The sequence below is a fragment of the Phyllosticta citribraziliensis genome (genome assembly GCF_038025025.1).
Source record: "Phyllosticta citribraziliensis strain CPC 17464 chromosome Unknown J3D65scaffold_2, whole genome shotgun sequence".
Taxonomy (NCBI): domain Eukaryota; kingdom Fungi; phylum Ascomycota; class Dothideomycetes; order Botryosphaeriales; family Phyllostictaceae; genus Phyllosticta; species Phyllosticta citribraziliensis.
Genome location: NW_027117339.1, coordinates 2,080,292 through 2,099,222, shown reverse-complemented (window position 1 = coordinate 2,099,222; position 18,931 = coordinate 2,080,292). Strand labels below are relative to the sequence as shown.

The following is an 18,931-nucleotide window of genomic DNA, read 5'->3' as shown; positions in this document are numbered from 1 at the left end:
GTCGTTCATCCCCCATACTCCCATTCGTTTGAATATTCGTGCTAGTATCCAATCGGCCACCTTCCTGATTAATAAACCACGCATCGCCAGAGCAAATTTGGGAAATCGTTGCGACGCGGTCGACGGTGGCGCCGCTCGACCATATGATTTGAATCACTGTGCAGCGACATTAGACAGAAGTATTAGAGTTGGGTAATAAGGACAGAAACAAAGCCATAACCCAAAGCGCCACATCATCCCCTTCCTAGATATCCACATTGCCGATCCATTCGTAGTTGCCGTCGTCGTCATATGCCCACTGTGTGAGGTGGACCACTTCATGTTCATTATCAGGCCTCGTGATCCCGTAGAACCTGCCGGCCTCGTTCGTCGCAACCGTAGTATATTCCAGGAACTTCGCATTGGTCGTTGGGACTGTCCAACCGCTGGTAGTATTCCAGTTGGTGAAGGCAAGAAGGCCCTCCGAATTCGTTGCAAGAATTTGGAGCTTGCTTGCCCGTTTCTGAGACTTGTCCCATCCGAAGGCAAAAGCTGCCATTGACATTGGCGGCCAGAGATTCGAATCAAACACTGGATCATTGTCATTAGTTGTTCGCGCTGAAGGGGTCACACAACTTACACCACGGATTCCAGGTAGTCCCGTTCCAGAGGGTTCCTTCCAAGGTTTGTTTTTTCGAGTCATGGTAAAAGACTGCGAATGTCGTTGGGTTGATAGAGAATTGTGGCACAACGGCGAAGCCTGTCCCTTGCGACACGTTTGATGCCACGACAGACTTTTCTGGCGTGTTCCATGTACCGTTAACCACACTGCTCATCTGGAGGTTTCCAGCGTCGTCTTGGAAAATGATCATGTCGTCTTGCAAGCACTTGTAGCAGGTGGATCCTTGTGAAGCCAGGTCGGAGGATGCAGCGGCCACAACCGTCCCGTTCTGTGCTCCGTACCAAACACCGTCTTCCAGACTGCTCCACCTCCGCTGGATCACGTTTTGCGAATCGAGGTAGTACACATGAAAACCCATTTCCTATCGTCAAGTTAGAATGTATCTGCAGCGTATTGTGAAAGGAAGAATGAGCTCACATCATTTGACTTCCAGTAGACGTTTGCTGCGATGGGGGTATTGTTTTTGACGTCACAATCTGCTCCCGTCACCCGAGATGTTTGCCATTCGAGCGTCGTGGAGTTCCACATCGCCTGGAAGATGTCCAGACCGTTGGCTTGGTAGTAAACCAGGTGGTTTTCGTGTCCAGATACGTCCGTAAAGTTAAGTGCTGACAGTCGGGACGACTGTAGCAAGCTGATTGACTGCTGGTACTTTTGATTCTTAGAGTAGTAGCCTCCGAAGCCGCCAGCAATTCCAGCAATACCGGCTAGCGCGATGATGAGGAGCAGGATCCCGACTCTTTTCCTTCTGGGTCTGCGCTGAACATTCTTTTCTTGCCATGACGGTAGGCTACTTCGCCGGGATTCTAGATCTGGTGATGGGTCTGCAACAGGAACATCTTCGCGGAAGTGAGTATTCCTTGGGGCTTGTACGTAAGACGCATGGCGCGTCTTGTCTGCAATCTGTTGTTCCAAGCGGCGGTGTTCCTCAAACTCTCTGGCCACAATGTCAACGTCAAGAAGCTTGATGTCGTAGCCGTCCATTTCGTCGTGTTTGGCTGCGATGGAGCGAGCAAGACTTGAAATGAAGAGGGCCAGCCTCGAAGTTCTGCCTCAACAATTCCAAGGACACGCCACGTTGGGGGGTTTCTCAGAGGAGTCGCGAGGCTCGCGGATGGTAGCGAAGGTGCACCATCCAAAGGGTCCGTCTGAATTTACCTGGTTCAGTCAGACCCCGCGACGAAGATCCATTTCCTGCTGCCGGGCATAATGGCCTCCCCAGCAACAGAATTGGCTGAGACCATCTTGAGGGTCGAGTCTGCGCGCCATTGGATCTTTTCGTTCACGCCTGTGGCGGGTTCGATAAGAGATGATGACGGCTCTTTACCCATGATTGCGGGTAAAATAGCTTTGGGTTAGCAACTGAGAGCAGTAAACTCGGGCTCCGGGTCGCTTTCACGCCAAGGGCAGAGAGGCAATGGATACCGCGGCTTACCTGCTTCAAGTACACGTTTTTGCCCGGATTACGAATTTCCGCAGTCCGGTCGTCTTTGGCATTCTTTTCTCTCGTTTCTCAAGCATACTGACGTGAAAATAAGCTTGCCACCACCCCATACAGTTAGCATTCAGAAGTCTGACCGTGCATCTTAAAGATTGTTTCTCGGAAGGCTTTTGGTTGCAAACCAGAAAAGTATCCTGGCAAGGCCTCGTCTGAGTATCCACTGCGCTGATAGTCACGCCTGATGGCTATCGTCCGCTGGAAATGAATGCGCGGGCCGGGACGAGTCTGCAAGAATCCCAACACATTCATGTTCAGTTTGGCTCTTCCGAAATTCTCTCCAGTCTTTTCAGTACACTTGAATGAATTGCGCAACGATATCGTGCAAGCCAGATGGTCCCGTCGAGCGACAGACTCGCGTCGTTGCCCCGTGTGAGGTTTGTCTGAGGCGAGTTCCACAATGGTGAAATGGTGGCAACGTGCTAAACAATAACAGTCTGGAAAATCCAATTCCAGCGGGCAGATGCGCAGTCCACCTACCCATGCACGTGGATCTCTGCTGTACGTAGAAGAATGTCCGCGAAGGGCGGAGATCGACGACGCTGAGCGAATGGATGGTGCCGTCATGCGAGGGTTCAGAAAAGGGGTGTAGCCAATACTGTTAGATTGAAGATATCCGCAGACTTGGTCGGCGGTCTTGCAGGGTCCGTGAGGCATGTGGCACGACCAGCCCGTCGTCGTCGGACGATCTTGGGAATGCTCCTCGAGAATGTTTTGATCATCCGCGGTGCGCTCGGTATACGCCGTCTGAACAACAGCGACGAAGGGGAGGGGAGTGGATAGCCTGAACGGAGCTCGCGCGTGGAACCGAAGGGAGCAGTAGGTCTTGGGCGTAGGGATATCATGCGAGTGGGCGGGCTTGGATGCCATGCACGGGAGTTCAGCCAGTAAGCCCATCAGCGACAGTATCAATCGTAGCGCGGCGACATTGGCCCTCTGCTCGCAAGTACTAGCCGTGGTTGAGACAATGTCTTTACGTCCAGATCCTTTGTGAGAGGTCACTTTGCGGCGTGTAATGCTGGAATTCTCCGGCAACGATTGCGCCACTTTGGCCATGCCAGTCGATCACTGCATTGGCATAACGTTATCCAAGAGCTTGTCCGAGCGGAGGAAGACGTGTGTATTGAGACTGAGTTTTTCAGCGTCGCACCGTCGACGGCGACCAAATAGCCGCCAGTGTTGTTCGTGGGCACCGCTGGAAAGGCGAGAAGCATGGCAGAACCCATGCGCATGAGCAACAGCTGTAAGTTACGGCGGGTCAAAGTTTGGGGGCCGAGATGATGTGCGCAGATGTCGAGTTTAGAAGACGACGGGCAGGCAGATGGAAGCGGAAGATGGATGGAAGGAACGGCGGGGGCTGTCGGAGCGGTGCCGGAGCGGGTCGATTTTGCCGGGCGTCTGAGGTGCGTACCGTACCGTAGGTATCCGGGTCTTCGCTTGCTCATTCTACTTTCTACAACACCACATGAACCTTTCCATCACCACCTCACCAGACAAGCCCGCCGTCTGCACCGTTCCGCTGGCTGCAAGACGCCGCCAACAACCACTGGAGAGAGACTGGATCATTGGCGTCACAGGCGCATAAACGTGTCTAGTACTCTCACAATTGGTGGCTCCAGTCGCTGCGCTGCCCTGCCCGTTCCTCGACGTCGGCCTCGTATCCCCGACTTGACCGACTATTACCGCGGCGTACCTAATGGATACAGGACATGTCAAATTCAATATTCTTAGCCCAGCTATTCTTAGCCCTTAACCATCCTTCCGCCACCTACTTATCTCTGACTGCATCTGCCGCCCAGCCAATGGGCAAACATCTTGAGCAAAAGACGACATTTCATCATTTCATTTCAGAGGATGCGGAAAAAGGCCCGAGTTCATGCGTGGTCGCAGTAGCGCCCTTCTATCCGTCCAGATACAGTCGACTGTATACGCCCATGCGGCCAGCCAGCCAGCACACGCACGTACTAACTATCGTCCTTGTCGTCGTCGAGCCCATGTGAGCTGTTTCGGCTGCGTGGGCATCAAGTAACCCAAGTAAACTCCCTCCCTGTCGAAAAGAATCCCCATTCCATACCGTCCTTATCTGCGCATTCCACGAGGCACGAGACTCACTCGACTCCCCACGCCGCCTTGGCCTTGGTCCAGTACTCGATTCGACTGTCGTCCATGGTGCCACCAATGCAGCCGGTGATGTATTCTTCGAACCCGGCCTGCGTGCCGCTCGCCACGCCCTGCTGGACGGCCTTGGTGCACTGCGTGGTCAAGAACCAGGCCGCGCTGCCAAAGCTGGCCTCGTCGCCGCTGACGAGGCTGAGGACACCATCGGCGCCGCCGGAGCTCTTTGCCTGCGCCACCTTGTCCGCGCCAAACAGGAACGTTGCGTACTCCTCGTTGTAGGTGGCGCTCTGCATGTTGCGCGTCCCCTTGCCTGGCGTGTGGATCGTCTGGCCGCTGACAAAGTGGCCCCAGTTGTACTTGAAGTCGCCGGATTCGTAGAGCATGAGCGACACGACCGCGGCGCGCGTCGCCATTGACGAGATATCGTACTTGGCCCATGACGCGAAGATGGGTGGGCCGGCCTGGGCGGCGGTGCGGCATTCGTTGGGGTAGGCCGCGCCATCGCAGGAAGACGTGTTTGACGAGGTCGCGAGAATGCGCGAGACGAGGACGGACCAGGGTGCGCCGCCGCTAGCAGTCTCCTTGTTGCTGAGAGCACGCGAGCGCTGTTCAGTGCTGGACTCGACGTTGATTTCGTGGAAAGCACCGCCAAGGCCAATTCGATTCAAGGCACGAGGTGAGTGAGCATGTTCGCCAAGGTTGATGTCATCGTAAAGTGGTATCGCAATGCCTGCAGCGATCCAAGCGCACAGAAGAAGGAGAGTTTTGAGGTTTGCCATGGTAGAAGAGCGTATGAAGAGAAAGCAAGGCGTGGTTTCGAGGGATGGTGTTGGTGTTATTCAATCAATCTTTGTTTGTGAAGCTCGACTTTGTACAACGTAGAGAGTGGCGATGGTCAAGATTCAAGAAGCGAAGACGGCTGTTTTGCAAAAGAGAGATGGGGAGAAGAGCGTAAAGAAGGACTTTTGAGGGGCAAAGAAGAGAGAGTTGACTCCAATTCACTCCACAAGCCGCTTGCGGCTCTGTCAGCTGGGAGGTTGGAGAATGCACCTTGAACGAGGTGTTGGCCCCCTACTTGGCTACATACCTACGTTCCTTTGGCTTACTTGCAGGCGTCTACTCAGCGCCTCCCCGTGTGACCAACACAGCCAGCTTACCACCAACTGGCCAAATGAATGGCTTTGACTTTTGCTTACACGGAGCCACAGGGCTCAAATGCCTGACTTGGGCTTGCGTTCTTCACGCCCGCGACTGATGAACGGTTGGCCACGAGATTGGCCTGTCCGACAAGGGAAACGATGGGCCAGTCGTGTAAGCGACAGCGACGAGGCTGAAGACTGAGAGGTCTTTGCTCCACGTGATATGTCGTCGATTGGCTGTGCGTCGTCAGTGGAAGCCGTCCGGGCGTTTCGAACTGTTTGATGTGCATCGCTGTCGCTAAGCGCCGGAGAGCAAAGCGACCGAGACACAAAGGCAGCCATTTCGACTTGGAGCGCGGGCGTCATGAGCGGTCGTCGCTCTTTAGTTTCCTATTTAGCGACCACTGAATGGTCTGAATCAGAAATAGCTTTTTTCTATAGTTTGTTTCTATAGTGCTTGCCGAGCCGCCGCCTTACTTAGTCCCTACTGCACGACAGGGATTACTAATTTATATGCAATAGCGAACCGCGGATTATTATAGTCTTTCTGCACAACCAAAGAAGATCGTCATTGATGCTCTCAGCCACAGTGCACATGCTCGCACTTGTTTCAAGGTACGACGGGGACGGGCATCAAAGCAAACGCCGTCATTTCTGATGCAAGTGATGCCATGACGATGCGTGGGATGCCTCTTCTTTCGGAGCCAGAGTTTGGACAAGTAGTTAAATCCGAAGGTCATCCAGGAGAATGAAGTCCGGCCAAGGGAGCGTCAGGTCAGGTCACAACTTGCCCGTCAGGTTTGCATTGATCCTGAGGCGCACGAAAGCGGTTAGACCGGCCGCCGCCAGAGCCATGGAGCCGGCGTAAAAAATGGCTGGCCGGTACGCCTGGAAGCCCGCCTCTTCGCCTCCGTACGCATTGAGCATGAAACCTGCTATCGGTGCGCCCTAGACGGTGTTTGAGATCTGTCAGTCGCTTCAAAGTTGATCAGAGCCACCTGGTTCTCGACACGCACCGCCACTCCACGGTCGCCTTGTGACGATGAAACGGTGAGACCTGACAGCTGAGAGGGGGTTTTCTGCTTGCACGCACCAGGAGGTATCCACCCGTCCAACCAGTGACGATCATGGCCATGGCTACGGCCATTCTCGCCGATCCGAATACGTTGCTGACCACAGTCGGCATGGTCGAGAAGAAGCCACCGTTGGCAGCGCCGTTGATGACGACAAAGACGGCAAGAGGCGCAATTGATTCAGAAACGGGCCACACGGCGAGCATGCTGATGGCGGTGAGGGCAAACGACACAAACAGTGTGTTGAGCGGGCCAATCAAGTCGGCCATGAACCCACACCCAACGCGTCCAAGCGCGCTCGCAAAGTTGAACCCGGCCACCAGCGCGGCGCCTGTGCCCGAAGACAGGCCCAGCGAATTGCTGTAGAGCGGCAGGAAAAAGGGTGGCACGAAGAGCGGGAAAGTACCGATGGCTCCTGCAAGGAATATGAAGATGAAGCGAAAGTCTTTGACCAATCGCCTGCAGGACTGCGTGTTACCAACAAGTCTGTTTCGGTTTCGAGTGCATATCTCATAGTTTGAACGTACCAGTCAATGAACCTCTTGGATTGAATGTCTGTTCGTTCCTTGAGAAAGAAGACTGCGGGCATGGCGGTGCCAAGAGTGACGAGACCAGTGACCCTGAAGGTCCAGGCTGGGCCCACTTCCTCGATAAGCTTATTCATCGCGAGGCTGGTGCAAGCACCTCCCAGTCCTCCGCCAGCGTAGATGATGCCATTGGCAACGCCTCGCTTTCTGCTGAAGTACTGTGCCGTGATTGTCGTTGCGACGATGTAGCAGAGACTGCAAACAAGTCAGACGCGGAGTGGCGTAAGAGCGCGGACCAACCAACCTGATTCCAGCGCCCATAATGACGCCGGTGCAGACGAACAGCCCGGGAACGCTGTGCGTGCAGAAGCCGCTGATGATCTGGCCGCCGCTAAGGAGTGACACGCCAATGAAGGCGGTTGGACGAGATCCAATCCAGCGCAACACCCGGGAGCTAACGGGCGCGAAAATGGCATTGCAGGCGACCGTCAAGGAGCCTACAAAGGCAAGCGTCGACGCCGTCGAGACCCCTTGCTGCACAAGAGCATCTTGAATAATGCCCCAGCAGTACGACGTGCCGATGAACCACCAGGCGAGCACTGCACCGGCTACGACGACGACCCAGCCATATCCGCCGTCGGGGACGTCGGCGTCGGCAAGGCGAGAGGCTTCGACGACATTTTCGGGGTCGGGTGGAGCAGTTGTGGCGGCCCATTCTGGAAGTTCTGGAGACGTTGGCGATTGCGATTTGCTGCTCTTGGCGCCGTCGTCGCCTTGGTTGGAAGTTCGATATGGATAGTCATCCAGCCTAATTATAGCCGGGGGCGACGCGGCCGCCGGAGCTGCAACAGTGGTCGTTGCTGTGGCCGACATTGGTCTCTTTTTTCCCGGAGAAGTCGGCGAAGGAAAGTTCAAGTAGAGACTGGTCAGTAGAAGGAAATTCCATGAGACCGACTGCAGCTTGCGTTTTGAGTGAGGGAAGAAAATTAGGACATCCCTTGGTCCTGCGCGCCCTACTTTCGACAAGAGCGGGACCGTTTGTTCGCCATGGTCCCTTTGCGGCCTATACGGGTACGTGCTAGAGAAACCGAAAAACCTACAGTACTACAGCAGACGGGGACAACGCGACCAATCACGTCGCAGCCGTAGAGGGCTTTGGTTGAACCAGCCAACGAGCGACGACCGAAGTCGGGCAGCGGAATTACGACGGCTCTGACGGGAGGAGGCCAAAAAGAGGACGTCAAGGCGCTGACGTAAGGACAGGGCGCACAGCTATTACCCATTTTGCGCGAGGAGTCGTGGAAGATGCCGAGAAGAATTTGACAGTGGCGCTGCTGGAGAAAAGTTGGCACAAGCGACGGGATGCGGCCTTCTTCCCGCAATCAGCACATCAGCGTCGAGGTGTTTCCTCGGCCCAGGCAGCGAGCGACAAGAGGCAATATTAATGGAACAAAGACGGACGACACATGGCGACTGGAGGAAGCGCGTCTCGAGGGTCTGAGCGCTTGGTGGTCCGGATAGGACGGATCAGCTGACAATAGTCGCGCCGGGCGCAGCTATAGCGGTGGGTGGATGCGGTGGTTGCACGGCGTGCTTCGCTCAGGATGCGCAATAATGCCGGTACAACATTGAATCTGGGTGGCACAAATAACTACCTCGATAACACATGCAGCCCCTGATTTATCTCGGCCAGTCACACAGGGCCCAAAAGGACCACCCGACGGCCTGAAATGATGATGGCAGCTGGAAATGGTCCGGGGTGATGTGAGTGATTGGCCTGGGGCACCGGACGCCTATCATCCTATATGCCACTGGAGTCGTCGTTTGCGTGAGGTGCCGTATGATGGTAGGCTGTGAGGGTTGCGAGTGGAGGGATCGTCGGCCGCTCTCACCCTGCCGTCTCGTCTTGAATCCAGATCCTGCGCCGTTCCACGTTGGCAGAGGTGGATCTGCTAGCCCAGACTCAGAGACAGGGCCGCCGTAAGCGATCTCGTATCAGCACCGATGACGCTGATGGGTACGACGGCCCACCAGTCGAGCTGGCGTCTGTTTGCATTTGTGTTTGCGGGGGAGGGGGGTAGGGGAGAGGTGAAGAGGGATCGATTGAGGAGTGTGATTCCAGGAAGGGGGAACAGGACAGGACATGGGTGTCGTCGTTTGTGCGTACGGTAACATACAGGTACATCGATTGATACAGCATGATGAGTAAATGGCTGCATCCAAGGCAGCAACCTTAATCAGAGGGCAGCGCAATCACCGGCAGGGGTCGTCGTAAGTTTTTGCCTTTTTCCGCCGTGTAATATTATCATCGCTTTCTCGAAGCATGCCGCTCAAATTTCATCGCCAGCCAGCGCCACTCCAGCATCCCCTGCACAGAGCGCCCTAAAGGTTAATCACCCTTTCTTTGTTGCCCACAGCACTCCACTAGCACACCGGGGGCCGGTTACGCGCTAATCTACTTTATACCTCTGAGCTATATTGGCCGGCACTGAAGTTTCTTTATTAAACAGAAGCCCTGTGCCTCTGCCTACTATCCACCTGCTCGCTTACGCTTGCATATACAAAGCCAGCTGGCCGTCCATCGTCTCTGCTCTGCTCCGAGAGCATCCAACAAGGCGTCTGAGACAAAAAAGGCCCATTGACCTATCAGGTAACTGCCCCCTGCCGTTGTCTGCCCTGCCCTGTCCTGTCCTGTCATACCCTGTCTCACTGCTCTCTTCTTGTTCTTCTTCTTCTCCTTCTTCTTCGTCTTCCTCTTCTAATTCGTTTGCTCACATGTGTCGTCTCACAGGGATCGGGAAAAATGGAAGTCTGCAGCGAACGGCTAGATAAAGTCGCCCAGTCCATTCTTGACTCTCGCACCCCCGCGCACAATTCCCACCCTCCAACGCCAGGCGACTCTGGACGACATCAGACGACGTCATCCCAAGTCATGATGGACGTCGACTCGGGCCCACGGGGTCCCCCAATCTCGGAAAAGGATGATCATCCTCACCCTCACCAGCATCAGTATCCCTCACCAGCCTCAGCTCCAGCCCACCCGCCTGCACCGTCCTCGACCGCGCCTTCCTCGGCACACCATTCTCCAGTGCCCCAATCAACCCAGTTCCCCAAGAAGATTTACCCACCAACCAGCACGAGACCCTCCTCACCAACATCACGCCCGAGGGACTATTCCACATCCGCTAATCCAACACCTTCGTCAATTCCTGGCATCTTTCCTCGCACCAATGGTCACCTTCCCCAGAGTCCCAGCATGCAGGAAGTTCAGTTCGACGCCTTGCAGCGATTGCAGGTCCAAATCTCCCACCACGAAGGTGGCCTGCAGTCCCAACGCCGCAACTTCGACTTGTTGGGAGGAAGAGTGGATGCTCAAAGCCGCAATTGCGAAGTCTTGGCTCAAGACATCCTCAAGCTGGCCGATCAAATGTCCCGCATAGAAAGCCTGGTTTTTACCATGCGACAAGAACTACACTCACGTCCCACTGCGCCCGTGGCCGTCCCTGCTGCCCCTGCGGCGGGTCAGCGGTCTCTCAGTCACATTGACGATGGCGTGCTGGAAGCGTTTGCAAACAGTCTCGATCATGTTTCAGCCAAGGTCAATGAAGTTGATGGGTTGAAGATGCAACTGGAGATTCTCAAGCGTCGGATCAAGTTGCTGGAGCACAAAGGTCCGGACTCTGGGCCCAGTCCTTCTGCGACAACGCTTCCGACACCAACTTCGGCAGCTGCGTCGAGCTACGGACACAGTCAAGTGCTCCCGCCACAGCAACCGCCACAGCACCCTCAGCCGCATCCTGCTGCGAGCTTCCACAATGGCTCGCCGGCTCTGGACGTCGCTGGTCATGGAGAGCCTCGTCCTGAAGCGCGTTTCGTACAACAAGCACCGCAGCCACAGTCCCGTCATCCACACGCCGCCCTCGGTCCAGCACAGCAAGACGTTAAACATGTCGAGGTCAGCCAACCCCAGCAGACGAATGGCTGGGTCCCGGTGAATCCAGGCGCTAAACGTCAGCTACCTAATGGCGTCGAAGGTTCGCCCGAGGTACGCTCAGCATCTACAGGCTCTCCCAAGAGGCCAAAGCTTGCACCTTTGGAGCCCAGGCTGGGGCCAGAGTCGGGAGGATCTTTTGATCGAATGGATGTTGATAGGGAAGATCACAGGAACATGAATGAGGGCGCTTTCCACTCCGTCTCGACACCTTCCTCGTTCGTCCCATATCCTCAAATGGTTGATACCGCCGAAGGTTGGCACTCTGACCCCAGAAGCACAATGTCGGTTACAAGAGATCCTCCAAGGAGGGGTCGAGGCGGTGGACGCGGGCGAGGCCGAAAGAGCCTACCTGCAGACACCAGGGCTGTCGAAACGCCGGAGTGGGACAAGCCGCCTATGGACTGGACTGGGACTCAACTTCTTCGGGAGGGCTACTACGGCATCGAGGGCACTCCCAGTGGCCCCAAAATGCCCCGCAGCAACAGCCTCGTGCGCCGGGGGTCTGGAGGAGGTGGCCCGTTGGCGATGCGCCCTGTCGAGATTGCTCGCCCGTCAACTTCATCTTCAATGGATCCCTATGCCCACACCAAGAAAACGCGGACAAAGCCTTTCCGCAACGCCCAGGGAGTTCTTATTCGCAAGGACGGCCTACCGGACATGCGTTCGCAAAGCAGCGCCGCCAATCTTCGCAAGGTCCACGCGCGCAAGGAACAGGAAAGAATTGCTGAATTGGGTGTCAATGGGTCCCACTCACCCAACTCGGGTCTTGATGGCATGAGCACTCCACAGCCGATGAGTAGCAACGGTTCCAACACGCCAGAAGCAGAGCACGCCACCGGGCAAGATCGCCACGACGCCATCATGAGGCAGATATTTCCCAACGGAATCAATGATCAACTAGCCCAGCGAGACTATCACGACAAATTCTTTCCGTCACGTTCAGGTCCTGATGCTGGACCTCATATCAAACACGAAGCGCACTCGCCGCCGGCTACGGCCATGCCGGACCCTGTGGGCGAGCAAGCTAGAGATGAATCGCACAGGGTCGAATCGCAAAGCAAAGTAGAGAGTGGGAAAATTGCAAGCCCGCGGGTCAACGGAGAACAAACAAACGGAGACCACGGGGAAAGTATGGCTCCACAACAGCAACATCATCATCAACCACAGCAACCACAACAACAACAGCAACAACAGCAACAACAACAACAACATGGGAGCGAGCCAATTGCCCAAGCCGCTTGAGTGGTCAGAATTGGGGGTCAATGCATTTACGGAGTAGTCGCTATTGGATAGTCGACAAGGGATGGCTTCCACTTTTCGGGGTCTTGGCTTAAGCATTTGCATGGTCGGTGAAAGGGATGCCTTTCTTTTCTTTATTCAGCTCGAGATAGCTTTACAGATACCCACATTTTCAGATACAGCAACCAAAATTTCAGCTTATCCACTACCTTAGTTTGTCTCGTCCAGGTATCGTGATTTTTGGTACAATGAATGATGCAAGGAGTCAGATCGAGCATGATGACGTTTGTGCTTGAGTCATGAGTGCTGCACCCGACATGGATTTCGCGACTTCAAGGTTCTTTCCAAGCTGACAGACTGCCTACACAACTACCTCTTCTCATCACCTTCTCCCCACCCCCCACCCCTCCCTCGTCCAAGCCATTTGCAATGTCAACAAAAATGCGCTCCGTGACACCGCAAACAATCAGCTGGCTTCGCTCTGCCGTTCGGCGTGAACTCCAATGTCCCGCCGCTTCGACGCCGCCCATCCGACCGCTGCACCTGCGGTCGTCGCGCTTTTCTGCTGCAACACGCGGAAGCTGCATGCCTGGAGCACAGCGTTCTTTCACAAGGACTAGCAGATGCCAGCAACAATCTTCTGCCTCGGTCTCGGCACTCCCTGAGGCCCTTCAGAAAATCGCCACCGCCGTACAACAGCCCGACCACACGCACTACTCGCTCTTCCCGAATACTCTATCTCATGGACCTCCGCCCGCCGGACCTTTCGACATTGATCTACGCGCATTGCGAAGCGAATTCTTGCGCCTCCAAGCCCTTGCACACCCGGACCTTCATCCGCAGGCGCACAAGCGCACCGCTGAGGCGCTCTCGTCGCGCATCAACGAAGCTTACAAAACGCTGCAGTCGCCTTTGGCCAGGGCGCAATATCTTTTGCGGCTACAAGGGATCGAGGTGGCAGAAGATGAGAGCCTGAAAATCGAGGATCCGGAGCTGCTGATGGAGGTGCTGGAGGCGCGGGAAGCGATCGAGGAAGCCGAGGGCGAGGAAGAGATTCGAGCCATGAAGAAAAGAAATGATGTCAAGGTCGACGAGAGCGTGAGCGTACTTGATGAGGCGTTCAGAGAGAGCAACTTGGAAACGGCAAAGAGGGAGGCGGTCAAGTTGAGGTACTGGAGCAACATCCAGCAAAGTCTGGAAGATTGGGAGCCGGGGAAGCCCGTCGTATTGCAGCACTGAGGGGGACATGACGCGAAATTCCACTCGAAGGCTGACGCACGTACACGAGAGGGGGTAGACTCGACCCTCGGTGCTGAAGACGAGCGATTCTGTCCGGACCCATCGCTCAACTGCAGACTTCGAGATCACTGCGACTCCACGGGATTGAGCGCCCTGGAAGTCATGCTCTTTGTTAACAAGCCACGCAAACTCTCTTGGATTGCTTTCGACTTGTTCACGCCGTCTTCTTTCTTCCAGTGCGCATTAATGCCTTGACTACAATTGGCTCAAGGTTATGACAAGCATTCAAGTCCACAACATCTGGAATGATCGAGCCTAGTCGCAAAGATTCGTCTGCGCAAACATTTCCCAAACAAGTCACCATGATCAAGAAGTGGCACCAAGGAGCATCCAAGCCCTGGGAAAACAGCATGAGACATTCTGTTGCCTGCAACATAGACAGCATTAGCAACAATTTGCCTCGGCCATTTCCACAGTGTCTTACAGGATCTCTCGACATGATAAATACGAAAACGCCTTCAGACAGACATCTTGCACATAGCACGGCGGGGACACAATCGAGTTCTTTGACGTCTGCCTTGATGATGATTGGATCTTTTCTATCTGCATCAACTCAACCAAATTCTTCAGTCAGGCGTGGGAAGTTTACCCCGAAAGCCTGTTCGATGCTTCAACTTGAGCTACTGTGCGTCCCAAATTCAGTTGGCTGCTATTCGACCTCCAAGTTGCCAAATTGCATCGCATTTCACGGCCCGTCGCCACGGTCGACCCGCTCGCCCTTCTTGAACAAGCCGTAGTAGCGGCCGGTCGAAAATAGGAAGTCGCACCGAGCCATCGGATACATTTTTGCCCCCGAATACGAGATACCCAGCCAGTCAACCTCAAGTCTGAAGCACAGCAGCTACTTCCGCTCACGAGCGGCGGTTTCGTGCCCGTCTGCTTGCCTGCAGGCAAGAGGACCGAGCGCATTTCGGCTCCCATCACGATCTTCTCGATAACCCTAGCAAGTATGTCAAAACACTGACCCTCATTATGAGCAAGTCAAGGCGTCACTTTCAGCGCCTATCTGTCCCACCTGAGTTTCGGGACCATACTTCCACCATTTTCTCCCAAGAAAAAATGCAATCAATACAACATGGCCCTGGTGGTGCCGAATCTAACAAAGGGAGCTAAGGGCATTGAAATAGTGCGTGGCAGGGATGGAAATGAAGAGTCAGTGAGTATCGTACTACCGATACCGAGTTTGCTCGCTATGCCTAGGCAAAAACCGGCTAGAGCAACTTGGCTTTCACACCAAGGAGATGAAGTGTCTTAGTGCCTATCCACAGATCAATTTCGCCCGTGTCACCTCGCCTCGCTATGTGCATACCGTGCGCGGGTCAGCGATACGATAAGCTGATGACTGGAGATTATGTGCTTCCAGGGGTAGTCAAAGATTCAAGTTTAAAGGGGCCAGTATCTACGAAGGCCTCAAGTTAACGGCTCAGCTCCTTCGAGGGCAGATCCCTGCGTTACTGCACTCGTTGGTGTAGCAAAGTCAAGCTACACGCGAAAATGCGCATTGATGTTTGAAAAGAGTACTGGAATAAGGTTTGCTGACTACAGTCGGTCTCCAAAAGTAAAGCGCAGCATTCGAGTGACTGGTTGACAGGGTCGGCACAAAATTGGACGACGACAACCAGCGCGAATCCACCAAACAGCGATGATGTCATAGAAGCGATACGGCGCCCTCGCGTACCTGTAGATGTACTGTTCCGGTACTTCTGTCGACCCACGTCCCGCCTATTACACAATCACTTTCGCGACCCGTTCTGCAAAGGAGGAGCGCAATTTCTCAATTCTTTGCTTTTCCTCGTGCGTGGACGCCCTTGTGTCGTGCTTCTATATCCGGTATCCCTGTCGCCGTGCCGCCCTGTCTCAATTCTGTCCATTTTCGCCCTCGGTTGCTCGACTTGAACATCATTGGACGCGTTCTGCTGCCGTATTATACGTGTGGCCGGGCGAGTGCTGAAGACGCGACCTACCATCGCGTCTGACAGGCAACGGCATCACGTCATCCCCTGCTTGCCGGTTTTGGGGGGATTGCAACGTCATGACGGGGACAAAACGCACACTCGACGCGTTCTTCCAACCTGTGGCGCAGAAGAAGAGCAAAGTCGACGAATCAGAAGACATTCCCACGACTGGTCTTCCAAGTTCCACTCCTAGCAGTGACAACGCCAAGCGCGATCGGCTAGGGGTATTGGCGCCACTGCAACCCCCTGACGCGCTTTCTCAACCACCATCCACACACCCCACCTACCCGCATCCCATTGCGGCGCTGCCAGGCCCCCTGACAAGCGCTCTTGCGACCGCAACCCCTTCTTCCCCCGCGCGTGCTTTAAGCAATGGCCCCGCTCTCGACCTCTTGTACTTTGAGCCCTTCATCCCGCGGCGTGCTGCCGATGACCTCTTCCGGCACTTGCGCGCCTCTCTACCTTTCTACCGCGTGCGCTACACCATCAACCGCGGCGGCAGCGGGCCTGTCGATGTGACGACGCCGCGGTACACGACCGTCTTCGGAGTCGACGAGAGCTGCGTCTTTGGCGGCCCCAACAGCGACCACAACGGCCAAGGCGCAGCCATTCCAGGAGAAGCGCCGCCAGTGGAATTGCTCGACGCAAAAACGCGTGCGCCCATCCCAAGCAACCGCTTTACGCGGGCGCCGCGGCCGCTGCCCTCCAGTCTCGCCGCGCTGCGCGACGCCGTGCAGCAGGCGACGGGCCAGACGTACAACTTCTGCCTCGTCAATTACTACGCGTCTGGCGCAGACAGCATCAGCATGCACTCGGACGACGAAAAGTTCCTTGGACGCGACCCGGCCATTGCATCGCTGTCGCTGGGCGCGCGCCGCGACTTTGTCATGAAGCACAAGCTGGACCGCGCGGCGCCGACGCTCAAGCTGCCGTTGGCTAGCGGCGACATGGTGCTCATGCGGGGGACGACGCAGGGAGCGTGGTTGCATGGCGTCCCGAAGAGGAGTGCGAAGACGGTGGGCGACATGGGGAGAATCAATATTACGTTTCGCAAGGCCATTGTGAGGGGTGGTACGGAGAATTATTATCGATACAATGTTGGCGACGGCGAATGCTGGAGGTGGGATGCGAGGAAGAGGGAAATGGTGGAGTGGAGAGACAAGGAGAAGGGGGATTCCAGAAAGAGTTGAACGTGCATACGAATGATGCTCGAGTGTGATCCTACAAAGTACCTGAAATCAGCAGACACTTTCAGATCACAAGTACCGCTGCGCTTGCAATTCCCAGTTTCTTGTCTACAATATATCTCAGACATTTCGAGCCGCTGCTCTTTGGTTTTTCCAGTCTGCAAAAACCTGAGTGCCCTTCCATACCGCGGCAAAACCGCAAAACGGGTTGGTGGTGTGGTGGAGACGCCTGTCGTGGCTACAGTCGCGCCTATGGCAAGTCCCAGGTTCGAGTCCTGGCCAACCTGAGTGCCATTTCGCTTGCTTCTTTTGTTTTCTTTTGACCCTCGAGGGCTTTGCGGAGCGGGAGCGAAGTTTATTAATCCATGGAACACGCGGAGATCAGGGTACCGAGTAAATTGCTCAAAGGTGACCCGCGCCAAAGTACGGGAGGAAATGCACGGAAGAAAGGGACCAACAAACGACAGAGCAAGGCATGCGGAGACGAATTGGGAAACGATTCATGAAAGGAGGAAAAGGCGACGAGACCCACTTGTAAAAGGACGTTGAAAGGAACAACAAGTGGGCCAATTGCCTACCTTGCTCAAGTTTATTGGGTTGGTTGCAAAAGCCGGTAGCTTCCCGTGATTTGACAGGCTGTCCATCGCCGGTTCGATTCGCCAATGACAGGTGCCTAGACACCAGGGCGCGCTGACGTGCATGTGGTAGTCTAACGTGAGTAGCGTCCAATGACAGAACGCTGTGGACTAGACTCCGCTTTCTTGGAGAGTGTTTCTTCAGCTTTCCTCTGAGAATGGTCAAGCCTTGCAGATGGATATTTGCTTATTTTCTTTCTTTTCCTAGGAGCAGCCACTGGCTGTAGAAGAGGCATCCGGAGACTCGCTGAGAATGTTCCAGTTCGTCAAGTTTGCGAATTGAACGTCGCGTTTAGTCTAGCGCAGATGTTCCTTGAGGAAGCATCACCGTGAGACGCATGTGAGAGCTGATCCTATCCATGACGACAGAGGCAGCCCTGGGTGCTCAAGGCGCGATAAGGAATTGATGGCCGCCTCGATAGTGCCGCTGCGGGCAACAAGCGGCCACTAGCACGTTTGAGGCATCCCGCGCGAAGCGTCTTTCACTCGAAGGCTGTTCAGACATTGTGGCGGGCCGAGAGCTCCTCTGATCTTTGGTCTATCGTCGTGGTTCTCGCGGAATCCCTGCGAGCTGGTCATGAGGAGAAGGAATCCATGAATGAGGGGTAGCGGGACGCTGTCCTTGGGTTGGAGATGGACTGTCGATTGGTTCGTTGGCGCAGTGGCTGGAGTCGAGTAGGCGAGCTGAGCATGGCCGGGCGCAGGGACATGTCTGCAGCTGGAGACGGAGATGGAGTTGCGACGGCGGGAGGCATGAGATGGGACCTCGAGGTCGCGAGGGAGAGAGAGCATTGACAACGGAGTTAGGATATAAGAGGTGGCTGGGGGACGCGGGACGGAGAGGTGAGTTGTTTGAGGAAGCTCGAATTCGACACCGCGACGGGAGATGGAATTCTGTGAGTCACTGGAGCGAATTAGCAGTGTGGACGAGGATCAAGCCCAGAGGGAAATTCATGTGCCTGTGGCTTGGCGCGTGGGCAGATAGCGGACGCTGTCAGGTCTCGTCAGCTCTGCCTTCTCAAGTCCAACTTCTCTCCGCTTGACGTCGCGACACACCTCACCTCCAGACGACCCCGCTCCACGCTCCGCCACGAGAGCGCCCATCTTGACGTGCCAACATCGTCCGTCGCCCGCTTCTTCGACGCGCGCATTGTCCCGGAGCTTCTCCACGCGCCGTTCTGCACGAAACGACCAGCTTTGCTCTCTCTGGGGCCAAGATCACCGCACACCACCGGCCAAGGACTCGACTGGTGCCTGTATTTCAACTGGGGTAAGCGCAAGTGGCGAAGCAGCTTGGACCTCATACTGACGGGTTGCCTTTTGATGTCACAGGAGTTGCGCACTCGAAAAACCTCGCCCTGACGTCCCTGGAGATACAACGGCGTTAAGCCCTCATCGCCGGTCCTCTCTTCTCGAACCTCCTTTGAGAAACGCGCGCACAGTGGCAGTGTCCGCTGCAGAAGAAAGCCTCTCTCGCATCTCGAAACCGATCTTTTCGCAACCAGTCCAGTCCCATCGGCCGGCTGAGGTCCACATCGTTCAAAGGAAGCTCAAGGAGCAACAAAAGAGGCAACCAAGTCGGTGTGGTGCAGCCACAAGCCACCAG

At 55.3% G+C, this 18,931-nt stretch overlaps 8 protein-coding genes and 1 non-coding gene across 9 annotated transcripts; 4 read left to right on the top strand and 5 right to left on the bottom strand.

Moving 5' to 3' along the window:
* Positions 1 to 34: 34 nt before the first annotated feature.
* J3D65DRAFT_225468 (uncharacterized protein) lies at positions 35 to 2,001 on the bottom strand. The gene is made up of 3 exons (XM_066794622.1): positions 1,079 to 2,001; positions 620 to 1,022; positions 35 to 570 (listed from the first exon to the last, which is right to left on the bottom strand). The coding sequence occupies exons 1-3, from the start codon at positions 1,643 to 1,645 to the stop codon at positions 245 to 247; spliced, it is 1,296 nt and encodes a 431-aa protein (XP_066658985.1). The 5' UTR covers positions 1,646 to 2,001; the 3' UTR covers positions 35 to 244.
* J3D65DRAFT_225207 (uncharacterized protein) lies at positions 1,885 to 3,332 on the bottom strand. The gene is made up of 2 exons (XM_066794621.1): positions 2,240 to 3,332; positions 1,885 to 2,183 (listed from the first exon to the last, which is right to left on the bottom strand). Exons 1-2 carry the CDS (start codon positions 3,213 to 3,215, stop codon positions 2,125 to 2,127), a joined length of 1,035 nt encoding a protein of 344 aa, XP_066658984.1. The 5' UTR covers positions 3,216 to 3,332; the 3' UTR covers positions 1,885 to 2,124.
* A 746-nt stretch (positions 3,333 to 4,078) lies between these two features.
* Positions 4,079 to 5,272, bottom strand: J3D65DRAFT_225205 (uncharacterized protein). Its single transcript, XM_066794620.1, has one exon. It carries the CDS (start codon positions 5,054 to 5,056, stop codon positions 4,268 to 4,270), a length of 789 nt encoding a protein of 262 aa, XP_066658983.1. The 5' UTR covers positions 5,057 to 5,272; the 3' UTR covers positions 4,079 to 4,267.
* Positions 5,273 to 5,989: 717 nt separating this feature from the next.
* J3D65DRAFT_225708 (major facilitator superfamily domain-containing protein) lies at positions 5,990 to 8,133 on the bottom strand. Its single transcript, XM_066794623.1, has 4 exons — positions 7,321 to 8,133; positions 7,017 to 7,271; positions 6,510 to 6,948; positions 5,990 to 6,364 (listed from the first exon to the last, which is right to left on the bottom strand). The coding sequence occupies exons 1-4, from the start codon at positions 7,887 to 7,889 to the stop codon at positions 6,197 to 6,199; spliced, it is 1,431 nt and encodes a 476-aa protein (XP_066658982.1). The 5' UTR covers positions 7,890 to 8,133; the 3' UTR covers positions 5,990 to 6,196.
* Positions 8,134 to 9,354: 1,221 nt separating this feature from the next.
* J3D65DRAFT_614633 (uncharacterized protein) lies at positions 9,355 to 12,458 on the top strand. The gene is made up of 2 exons (XM_066799237.1): positions 9,355 to 9,666; positions 9,808 to 12,458. The coding sequence occupies exon 2, from the start codon at positions 9,820 to 9,822 to the stop codon at positions 12,250 to 12,252; it is 2,433 nt and encodes an 810-aa protein (XP_066658981.1). The 5' UTR covers positions 9,355 to 9,666; positions 9,808 to 9,819; the 3' UTR covers positions 12,253 to 12,458.
* Positions 12,459 to 12,690: 232 nt separating this feature from the next.
* Positions 12,691 to 13,488, top strand: J3D65DRAFT_644342 (Co-chaperone HscB, C-terminal oligomerization domain-containing protein; the record flags this gene model as incomplete). Its single annotated transcript, XM_066802146.1, has 1 exon — positions 12,691 to 13,488. One exon carries the CDS (start codon positions 12,691 to 12,693, stop codon positions 13,486 to 13,488), a length of 798 nt encoding a protein of 265 aa, XP_066658980.1.
* A 2,092-nt stretch (positions 13,489 to 15,580) lies between these two features.
* On the top strand, positions 15,581 to 16,693 carry J3D65DRAFT_548069 (DNA repair family protein; the record flags this gene model as incomplete). The annotated part of the gene is made up of 1 exon (XM_066796887.1): positions 15,581 to 16,693. One exon carries the CDS (start codon positions 15,581 to 15,583, stop codon positions 16,691 to 16,693), a length of 1,113 nt encoding a protein of 370 aa, XP_066658979.1.
* A 202-nt stretch (positions 16,694 to 16,895) lies between these two features.
* J3D65DRAFT_t26 lies at positions 16,896 to 16,977 on the top strand. The gene has a single exon. It is a non-coding gene; the product is annotated as a tRNA-Pro (tRNA).
* Positions 16,978 to 17,772: 795 nt separating this feature from the next.
* J3D65DRAFT_600408 (uncharacterized protein) lies at positions 17,773 to 18,861 on the bottom strand (the record flags this gene model as incomplete). The annotated part of the gene is given in 3 exon segments (XM_066797966.1): positions 17,773 to 18,229; positions 18,382 to 18,746; positions 18,766 to 18,861. The coding sequence occupies 3 exon segments, from the start codon at positions 18,859 to 18,861 to the stop codon at positions 17,773 to 17,775; spliced, it is 918 nt and encodes a 305-aa protein (XP_066658978.1).
* Between the last annotated feature and the right edge of the window lie 70 nt (positions 18,862 to 18,931).

What these genes read in the sequence shown, in the direction of transcription:
- J3D65DRAFT_225468 (XM_066794622.1), bottom strand. Translation starts at nt 1,645, where the DNA reads ATGGACGGCTACGACATCAAGCTTCTTGACGTTGACATTGTGGCCAGA. An exon ending in TCTACTGGAAGTCAAATGAT is followed by an intron (nt 1,023 to 1,078) that starts GTGAGCTCATTC and finishes ACTTGACGATAG; the next exon opens with GAAATGGGTTTTCATGTGTA. An exon ending in GACTACCTGGAATCCGTGGT is followed by an intron (nt 571 to 619) that starts GTAAGTTGTGTG and finishes ACAATGATCCAG; the next exon opens with TGTTTGATTCGAATCTCTGG.
- J3D65DRAFT_225207 (XM_066794621.1), bottom strand. Translation starts at nt 3,215, where the DNA reads ATGGCCAAAGTGGCGCAATCGTTGCCGGAGAATTCCAGCATTACACGC. An exon ending in AACAATCTTTAAGATGCACG is followed by an intron (nt 2,184 to 2,239) that starts GTCAGACTTCTG and finishes TTTTCACGTCAG; the next exon opens with TATGCTTGAGAAACGAGAGA.
- J3D65DRAFT_225205 (XM_066794620.1), bottom strand. Translation starts at nt 5,056, where the DNA reads ATGGCAAACCTCAAAACTCTCCTTCTTCTGTGCGCTTGGATCGCTGCA.
- J3D65DRAFT_225708 (XM_066794623.1), bottom strand. Translation starts at nt 7,889, where the DNA reads ATGTCGGCCACAGCAACGACCACTGTTGCAGCTCCGGCGGCCGCGTCG. An exon ending in ATTATGGGCGCTGGAATCAG is followed by an intron (nt 7,272 to 7,320) that starts GTTGGTTGGTCC and finishes ACTTGTTTGCAG; the next exon opens with TCTCTGCTACATCGTCGCAA. An exon ending in GGACGGGTGGATACCTCCTG is followed by an intron (nt 6,365 to 6,509) that starts GTGCGTGCAAGC and finishes AACACCGTCTAG; the next exon opens with GGCGCACCGATAGCAGGTTT.
- J3D65DRAFT_614633 (XM_066799237.1), top strand. Translation starts at nt 9,820, where the DNA reads ATGGAAGTCTGCAGCGAACGGCTAGATAAAGTCGCCCAGTCCATTCTT.